The sequence below is a fragment of the Sapajus apella genome, unplaced genomic scaffold (assembly GCF_009761245.1).
Source record: "Sapajus apella isolate SASKATOON/1434 unplaced genomic scaffold, GSC_monkey_1.0 scaffold2521, whole genome shotgun sequence".
Taxonomy (NCBI): Eukaryota; Metazoa; Chordata; class Mammalia; order Primates; family Cebidae; genus Sapajus; species Sapajus apella.
In genome coordinates this window covers 1-9,463 of record NW_022439447.1, presented here as the reverse complement: position 1 = coordinate 9,463, position 9,463 = coordinate 1, and the positions used below count along the sequence as shown (strand labels likewise).

The 9,463-nt window shown below is 54.7% G+C and overlaps 1 protein-coding gene, 3 non-coding genes and 1 pseudogene across 4 annotated transcripts; 1 reads left to right on the top strand and 4 right to left on the bottom strand.

Moving 5' to 3' along the window:
• Positions 1-801: 801 nt before the first annotated feature.
• Positions 802-4,053, top strand: LOC116547257 (surfeit locus protein 1-like; the record flags this gene model as incomplete). Its single annotated transcript, XM_032273263.1, has 7 exons — positions 802-1,071; positions 1,153-1,235; positions 1,940-2,131; positions 3,115-3,187; positions 3,269-3,431; positions 3,711-3,792; positions 3,870-4,053. Coding segments are annotated over 7 exons (933 nt in total), but the record flags the coding sequence as incomplete, so codon positions are not given.
• A 946-nt stretch (positions 4,054-4,999) lies between these two features.
• Positions 5,000-5,066, bottom strand: LOC116547260 (annotated as a pseudogene).
• Positions 5,067-5,367: 301 nt separating this feature from the next.
• LOC116547258 lies at positions 5,368-5,440 on the bottom strand. Its single transcript, XR_004266998.1, has one exon. It is a non-coding gene; the product is annotated as a small nucleolar RNA SNORD36 (small nucleolar RNA).
• A 265-nt stretch (positions 5,441-5,705) lies between these two features.
• Positions 5,706-5,777, bottom strand: LOC116547259. Its single transcript, XR_004266999.1, has one exon. It is a non-coding gene; the product is annotated as a small nucleolar RNA SNORD36 (small nucleolar RNA).
• Positions 5,778-6,472: 695 nt separating this feature from the next.
• On the bottom strand, positions 6,473-6,547 carry LOC116547261. The gene has a single exon (XR_004267000.1). It is a non-coding gene; the product is annotated as a small nucleolar RNA SNORD24 (small nucleolar RNA).
• Between the last annotated feature and the right edge of the window lie 2,916 nt (positions 6,548-9,463).

Here is a 9,463-nt window from a genome sequence, read left to right as displayed (position 1 = left end):
AAATGAACCCACTGCCGGCAGAACTGAGGTTCCTTGGGAGTGACAGGTTCCATATTAAAATGCTTTTAGTGGAACCGCGGTCGTGTACCGGGCATGTAGCAAGCGCCTTGTCGGCACAACAACACGAGGGGTAGCTTCTTTGTCGTTCCTGTGTTACAGAGAAGGCTCGAGAGTTACTTCCTAACGTCCCTTCCAGCTAATGGGAGGCCAGCCCAGGCTGAAAGCTCAGGGTTTTGAAAGTAAAGGGCATCGAACCACCAGGGCTTACGTGTTGTCTCTCTCTGCAGCACAGGGTAATTTGCCATGTGTATAGGGTGCTGTGCAAGCCTGCCTCAGGCCTGCCTTTTTATTACTGCTTTTTTGCTTTTTTTTAGTATCCGCAAGGCCCCCATGGTGCTTTTCAGCCGATGGGACTCGCCCTCTGAGAGCTTAAAGGCACCTTCTGTGTACATTTTTCCGTGTTGTCACGGTTAGTTGTAAAAACTGAACGCTGTTAAGTGCTTTGTGAACCATTACTCTTGAGTCGATATGTTTCTCTGCATAACACAACCACGAGCGCCTGGCTGAGCGACTTAGTAACTGGCCGCTTATCAAATGCATTTTGAGTGGATGAATGGTGCATCTTAGTCCAGTGGAATACGTCTTAGCATATTCTTGAGTAAAAAGGCGTGAGTTACCCAGGGTCGTAGTTGGTCAAGCCAACGCTGAGCCCTAGATCTTACTCAGTCGGCAAGCATACTCAGTGTGTGCCATGTCCCGGGCACTGGGTTGGGCTGGGCTGGACACAGGGGCTGCTGGTAGGCTCCAGGCAGCAGGTTTTGTTCCCTCCTGTGCCACATTCTGTCGGGCAGTACTGGAGTCATTTTTGGAACGGGCTGCCCCAGGTCTCTGTTCAAGGGCTTCTGCCTCCAGGTCAGTGTTGTGAAACTTTCTCCAGAGGTGGCCTGGAGGCCAAGCAGGTGTGGCAGTTCTGCAGCAGAAGCATCTGCCACAAAAGCGGAAGATGACTCTTTTCTCCGGTGGGTCCTGCTCCTCATCCCCGTGACTGCTTTTGGCTTGGGGACATGGCAGGTAAAGACCCGCACCTGGTGGGGTAACTCTGGGCCCTTGACCCTGCTGCCATCTGCTTGGGCTTAGGCTCTGTCACTGTAGGTCCAGCGTCGGAAGTGGAAGCTGAACCTGATTGCAGAGTTGGAATCTAGAGTTCTGGCCGAGCCTGTCCCTCTGCCCGCAGAGTAAGTGTGTGGTTGCGCCCCTAGGGCAGATCTCACCTGAGTTCAACAGCGGAGCCCTGGCTTCTGCTGGGCGGCCTGCCCCTCTTGGCAGGACTTTTAGTCACTTCCTTCACCTCAGATGAGAGCTGTCAATATCATTCATCCTGTTGGGCTTGTTGTTGACACCTGACTGCCCTTGTGAAGCTACCTGAGGCCGCCTCCTGACATAGGGAGGAAAGTCTTATTTGGGGTCCTGTGTGTCACTCTTTTTTCAGGTGTAGTGAACTTATCCTCCACAGGGCCCAAAGCCCTGTAGGTCTCACCGTGAGGGTGGTCTTTTGAAAAAGTGCCCTAAATGATTTGACTGCCCTCTCCCTAGAATATACCCTCAGACAGGTATACCCAAGCAAATGTTCCATTCAGCATAGCAGACGGGATGCCAGATTTGGCTTGTGGATGAGGTTTTGGCCCACATGTTTTAAAAAATTTCACATAAAATATGCATTGAGGAGTCCAGATTTTTAGCTTCTTGTAAAGTTGGACTCTGGGAGCGCAGAGCCACATTCCCACATGGCATCAAAGGGCCAGTTTCCCTTTGGCGAGGATGCCCTTTACCTTTCTCCTTTCCTTGTCTGGCCCTGGTGGGCTGTGTAGTCTGTCACCCACATTAGGGGATTCGTTTTCCGGCCAAACGTTGCTCGGGCACTGTTCTTGTCTCCATGCAGCCCAGTGGAACTGAAAAATCTGGAGTATAGGCCAGTGAAAGTCAGGGGGTGCTTTGACCACTCCAAGGAGCTGTATATGATGCCCCGGACTATGGTGGACCCTGCCCGGGAGGCCCGGGACGCCGGCCGCATCTCCTCCTCAGCCGAGACTGGGGCCTATGTGGTCACTCCCTTCTACTGCGCCGACCTGGGGTGAGTAGGGCGTGGGGGAGCTGGCTGTCCTGGCAGAGCCAGTCAGGGTGTACTAATGTACATCGCTAGTTCCTTCACAGTCCCTAACCTGGGTAAGACCCTGGGAAACCCAAGATACCCAGAAGATTCAATTCCTCGCATAGTTGTTAAAATTCCTAATTGTGACATTGACTTAAACTTCTCAGCCAGCTCATTTATGACTGAACAATTTCTGTATGTTGACCTCTGAAGGGGAAGGAGGGATTCATGAAACGGGGACCCCTTCTCTGGAGCAACTCTCTAGTGGCCCACACGTTAGATGATGGTGGGGTATGAGGAGGGGCCAACGAGAGGAACTCACGAGAAGGGATCCCAGCCCTACCTTGAGGGAGTGGAGTCAGGAATGGCTCCCTAGGGGACCATTTGGCAGTTAAGAGATGGGAAGAACATTCCAGGCAAAGCAAATGACAGGCACAGGAGCACCTGTGTGATTCAGAGGACCTGGAGGATTAATGTACAAATGAAAATACCTGGGGCCCTTGTTAGCCCATGGGTTCCGGTTTTAGGCCCGGGATGGGTCGGTCCCAAATCCTCCATCTCCAGCAGGCTGGGATGCCAGGGCTTCTCCTCACGGCTGCCACCTCTGTGAGGAGGGATTGGAGGCAGCCATTGCTAGTTCAGGGAGGTGGTGTGGGGTCTCAGCTCTGGCATGTCAGTGTTGGTCACCAGTTGCACGTTGCAGTGGGAGAGCACAAGGAAAGCAGCAGAGATAGAGGGGAAAGCCACATTGGTAAAAAGTGGTGAGGTGGCAGGGAAGCTTTTACCAACCAAAGGGCCTCAGGAGAGGAAGACTTTGTGTGGCACTGCCAGGGCTCCACTGAGCCAGTCCTGTTTTAAAAGACTTCCTTGGTGCTGTAGTTGTTCCTATGGGTGCCTGAGTAACCATGAGTGACGGCGTTTATTCAGAGACCCACCCCACCTAAACAGCACTTTCCTTACCCTAGAATCACCATCCTGGTAAATAGAGGGTTCGTTCCCAGGAAGAAAGTGAATCCTGAAACCCGGCAGAAAGGCCAGGTAAGGGACATGGACCCTTCCTACTTTAGGGAAGGCTCTGGGAGTCAGCCAGGCTCCATGGTTTCTCACCTTCCTTTATAGATTGAGGGAGAAGTGGACCTCGTTGGGATGGTGAGGCTGACAGAAACCAGGAAGCCTTTTGTCCCCGAGAACAATCCAGAAAGGAACCACTGGCATTACCGGGACCTGGAGGCTATGGCCAGAATCACAGGCGCAGAGCCCATCTTCATTGATGCTGACTTCAGTATGTTGGGACCAGCTCACCCCACAACAAGTAGCTTTTGTGAAGACTGTCCTTCCTCCTCCTAACCCTCATCACCCAGTCCCTGCTGTGGCATACATTCTCACACGTGCGTATGGGGGATGTGGCAACTCAGCAAAGGGAACCTAGCTAGGCAAGTACTGAGGGGTCAAGGCCAAGGTAAAGGCCACACAGGATTTCCAATTAAAATCACAGCCACTAGGAAGTAGTGCAGAGGCTGGCAGGCAGCAGAGTGTGGACTTGAGTCCACTGTCTCTGCAGAAAGCACAGTCCCCGGAGGACCCATTGGAGGGCAAACCAGAGTCACTCTGAGGAATGAGCATCTGCAGTACATCATAACCTGGTGAGTCCCCAGCGGCCCTCTGGCTCCCTCCCCTTCAGCCCAGCAGCCCACTAACACTGGCTTTCTTACAACCCCAGGTATGGACTCTCTGCAGCTACATCATACCTGTGGATTAAGAAATTTGTACGTGGAACACCTGGTGTGTGAGACCAGCTGCTAAAGCCCTATCCCTGAATAATGACGTATTTGAAAACATTACCTTTATGCTGGATCATGTGCTCTTGGGATAAATAAAACTTCTGGGCCTTCTACCTTGCATGAGCTCGTGACTACCTGATTATAAAATCCTGACTTTGTTTCAGTCAGTTCAAAGAACTTTCCCAAAACTTAACGTGAAAATTACATCTCTAAGGAACAAAGTGCCTGGTTTAAGAATGTCTAAGGGTGAGAAAGAAGGGCTGGGTACAGCGGCTCAGTTGAGGTCAAGAGCTGCAACCAGCCTAACACTGCAAAACCCCGTCTCTACCCAAAACACAAACATCAGCCAGGTGTGGGCCTGTAATTCCAGCCAATCAGGAGTCTAAGGCACCAGATTATCCTGAACCCGGGAGGCAAAGGTTGCTGAGATCACGCCTCTGCACTCCAGCCTGGAGGACAGTCAGGCTCCTTCTCCCCCCACCCCCCCCCCCCAAAAAAAGATACTTGCTAACCCCAAGTAAGATTCAACCCAAGATACCAACAGACATCGGCTGAAGGAAAAATTTGTATCATTTAAATTATTTTTATTTACAGCAAACTCTACTATGTACATTTCACCCCGAATCACTTTCAAGTTCTTTGGCCTTTCCTTTTTCCAGGCTTGGCGATGTGAGCCACAGACTTGGGACCCAGGACGTTGCCTCCCCAGTGACAGCGAATCTGAAAACACAAAAAGAGGGAGTCAGCTTAGCCTCTTGTTTTCTGAGATTTTCAAGGATACTGCATAGTTCTGTTGGGCTGTTCCAAGCTGATCGCCAAATAGAACTGCTCATACGTTAAGCCAGCCAGTTGTTTGGGAAAAAGATTAGCACATGACAGTATTTTGTGTGAAGCTGCTCTTACCTCATCCTATCTGTCACTGCAGTCTGTCCTGACAGCTCCCACAGGCTCAGCCAAGGCGCCTTTGTCTTCCCTAACACGGCAGGAGGGAAAACGAAAGTGGGTTTTTGGCCTCTCTGTTTCCCTTTTGGAATGTGTAAGTGTCTTCATTTTTAGCTCAAAACAGACTTTTGCCTCAGATGTAATGTGACCACACGGTTTATTCAGGTGAAGAAATTCTTAACCATCATTGGCAAAAGTTCAGATGAATGTATTTCTTAAAAGATCGGCCTTTGAGGAAAACAACTGTGACGCGTGTATTCAATGCACTGGGGAAGTCTTCGGGCAGGCCGTGTACTTATTAACTAGGGTAAATGCGACAGTGGTGCAGATCTTCCTGTGGACGAGACGTCCCAGTCTTGCCTTCCCTTTGATAGTACAATAAGGGACTCCCATTTTCTGACACAGGGCAGGCAAGAAGACCACCAGCTGTAAGAAAGCATTAGCTGAAGAGTATTTGGACCAAACGCAGTACATTTCAAAGCTAGCTCGGCAGCAACTGCTCAGGGTTAAAAAGCTCATGGATTTCCACTTCAAGGTTGAATTCAGTGAGAGATTCACATCACTGCAAGAGCAACGCATTGAGCTGCATCCCTTGGCAGTACTGTCCTCACCCACCCACTTCCGTCTCGTCACTGACCCATCATTAGGCCTACTCTCTTCCCGGACTGACAGAAGCGCTTGCATTAGCAGTCAACAGGCAAACACACCTATCACCGCCAGATGGGCTTTCTTATTTTCCACCAAGGCAGTGACGGTGTTAACTCCTAGAACACACAATCACTGTGAGCATTCACGGGGCCCGCGCTGGTCACAAGCAGCTGCTGGGCCCAGGTGTTGACTCAGTGTTAAAAAACTCGCTTTTACTCTTCAGTCATTTCAGGTGAAGAAATTCTACATCACTGCAACAGCCGGCACCCAGTGTTCACCCTAAGGTGGGGTCTACTCACCCGCTCGAAGGACAGGCGGTCTGTTGATGGGGACATCTCCTTTGCCGGCAGCTTTCTTCTCGGCCCGGGGCCAACACCCTCTGCTTCTTTTCTTGCGCTCTCTGGCCTATACTTCTGAGCCAGCTTTAGCAGCTCAGTAACTGGGAAAACACTCCAGTTTAGGTTTGTAGTCAAGGTTCTACTCCTTAACAGTTAATGTAAATGCTAGATCGCTGTCCTGGTATATAAGGACTATAATGACACTGCAGTTCAAGAAACTGAAGGCCGTTCACCCTCATGATCTGGATGAAATAAGCAATCATTGATTTTAACTCATCAGCCTCAAAGTACCCCTCCCCCCCACCCCGGAAGACTCAGATATACAACTGTCAGACTTCAGTCTTTGCCTGAGAAACTCCTTTCCAGGTCACACAACCTCACCTGTTTGGCGGTCCAGGGCCTGGGTGAGCTGGTTAACGGCAGGAGGCACTTTCAGCCCTTATAAAGGATGGCGCTCTGCCGCGGCAACCTGATACAGCTGGGCCATTTCAAAAAGTAGGTGAGGTCTCTTTTCGGTTGGACGGCCCGTCCTGAGAAATAAAGGGCGACATCGACCGAGTGAGGCTCAAATTCCGTGTCAAGTTCATGTCTGGGGCCCCTCAGAAGGGTGTTGGTGCATCAGCGATCTTGGTGGTTTAAAACGTCATCACCGTCTTTCAGATAGCAAATATTCTTTTACATCATCTGCACACAAACACCTGAGAACGCGATCGAGAATACGACGCCTTTCCTAACAAGAAGCCAAGGTGCCACCAAGCACAGCAGAATTGCAGTCCGAGGGCCACGCTGGGACAACACTATTGTACTTGTTTTCGGATGGCCAAGCTGAATCCAAGGCCGCTACCCTATTCGGCCGAACGCTCACTCAGCAACTCCCAATGAAAACGAGAGACGGGCACCATCACTGCCCGTCTCTAAGGGACACAAGTTGAGCACTGAGACCACTTCACACCCACTAAAACCTACAGGATCCGACTCAACCCCATGACCACATTTCCTTGGGAAAAAACGTAGACCGTTTTCATTCTACCGTTTGTTGCTCACCAATACCGCAATTCTTCGGCCTGTGCTCAAACACGGGATTCGCCACTTTCTCGGCCTCCTGCTTCTTCACGACAGCAGGGGCCGGAGCCACCTCCTCCCCCTTGGCCTTCTCTCCTTTCGGCTGGACACAAAGAAAATCCCGGTTAATCCGCCGCCTCCTTCGTCGGGAGGTCTCAGGCTGGCGCCTTCGAAGCAAGGGGCGCCGACGGCCCCTGGCCGAACCAGGCGGGCGAGCTGCGTGCTGAAGCCCCCCGGCGCCCCCCCAGCCTGTGCAGCCGCGGCCTTGGTTGCCGGGAACGTCCTCGCCGTGCCTCGGCAGGAGCGTCTCCCACCGGCCGCACGAGCACGCAGCGCACGGAGCCCGAGTGGCCGGAGCCCGGCTAAGGCCAACGCCACGCGCTCTTCGCGTCGCCCACGGAGGAGACGCCCCGGACGGGACCCAGGACGCCCGAGCCGCGGCCCCGCAGGCTCCACAAGCAGCAGGTGCGGCTCGGAACTCGTTGGTCAAAGGCTCTGCGGCGGCCCTGAGAAGAACCAGGCGCCGCTCCCTAGTGCTCCGAGCGCCTCCGCCCCGTCGGAGCCCCGCGCCGCGGCGCTCCCGGCCCCCCTCCTCCAGCCCAGCGGCAGCGGGACCAGCGCATCCCGCTTCCGGCCGCCCAGGGCTTTAGTCCGTCTCAGTGTCTCCGTGCCACACGGGGTACGGCTCTCCTAGAGCTAGGCGGAGCAGGAGGCCCTGTGAGGCCGCGCCTAGAGGAGGATGGCAGCGGATGAAGTCGGGACCCGGATACGGTGTAGCAAAAGGAAACGTCACTCACCATCTTGGGCAGCGGGAAAAACAAAACGGAATTCTGGGTGATAAATATGCCGCATGGCTGATCGCGAGAGTTCAAGCCGGCGCGGGATTTCAGATTTAAAGCAACAGGACTCCTATACACCTAAAAATCCAGGCGGGGCGGAGAACCTGCGGCGGCGCACTCGGTTTTCGGACTGCGGAGCGACGGGAACACCCAGTGTGGGCCGAGAGACTGCGGCGGGCGGGCCCGGCCTGGGGAGTGGCGCGGGAAAGTGCGGGTCCCGGAGGCACGTCCACCCCGCCCCGGGCCGACCCCGCGGTTGCGGCGTCTGGTGCGTGGGCGCTGGGTGGGGGTGAGGATGTGGTGGGCGCTGGGGACGGAGGTGTGTCGGGGGTGGGGATGTGGGTGGGGTGGGTTGGTGGGTGGGTGGGTCGGGGGGGCTGGGGTCAGGGGCCACGTTATCACGCGTGACTTATTTCCCCCATCCCGCCAAATATGGGCGCGAACAGCGCGAGTGCGTCCGGGAGTCCGCTCGGCCTCGCGCCAGGCCCCGAACCGAGGGGGCCCCAGGCCCTCCCCGAGCACCGCGCGCAAAGACCCGGCCCGAGGGCCAGGCAGGTCCAGCGCCGAGGCCGCCCGGTGCGGCTGCAGGGCAGAGGCCGACAGGCGCGCGTCCCGGCGTACCGAGCAGCCGTGAGGCCTGTTAAGAGAAGGAGTGGAATGACCCCTTTTTTTCTTTTTGAGACAAGAGTTTCCCTCTGTCACCCAGGCTGGAGTGCAGTGGCGCGACCTCGACTCTGCAGCCTCCGCCTGCCGGGTTCAAGCGATTCTCTCGTCTCAGCCTCCCGAGTAGCTGGGATTACATACGCCCGCCACTACGCCCGGCTAATTTTCGTATTTTTGGTACAGACGGGGTTTCACCATGTTGGTCAGGCTGGTCTCGAACTTCTGACCTCTCAGGTGATCCGCCCGCCTCGGCCTTCCAAAGTGCTAGGATTCCAGGTGTGAGCCATCACGCGCCCTGCCAGAATGACCGCTTTTTAGGACCTTTTCCCTGCCGCGTGGAAACTGGAGGGAGCTGGGCACAGTGCAGAGATGAAGTCAGGAGCCGAAGTGGGAGTGGAATCAGAGTGGACGCAGGCGGTGCAGAGGGGTTCGATTGGAAGGACTCCTCAGATGGGAGGGCGGGAGTGGCAGCGGGCTAAGAAGTTAGGCCAGAGCCAGGGCCAGGGCCAGGGAGCTGCAGTTGAGCTTGCAGGCCTTGCTGGGACACGCTGTGGGCCTGGACGCGAAGTATGGACTGGAGCCCTAGACAGGGCTTGGAGGGCTGGCCAGGAGTTCTAGGATTAGCTTGCTTGCTCTGGCAGAGGCGGGGCCCGAGGAGAGTCCCGGCACCCACTGCGGTGCCTGCTGATGGAATGAGTTCATCTGTGTTTCAGTGATTGACTTTATTTGGCAGAAAGGGAATCCCCGGAAATCTGGGTGTTCTGCTAAGCTTGGGGCATAGACGGTGGTTGAGGGCTCTGCCTGCACTCAGGGGTCTGTCCTGCACTCTAGGTCCAGGTCTCCGCCCCTGTGCCGCCTGAGGCTCTGCCATGGCCCAGCAGAGAGCCCTGCCCCAGAGCAAGGAGACACTGCTGCAGTCTTACAACAAGCGGCTGAAGGATGACATCAAGTCCATCATGGACAACTTCACCGAGATCATCAAGACCGCCAAGGTGGGGCGTGGGGGGTAGCACAAAGGGAAGCAGGGTCTGGGGAGGGGTG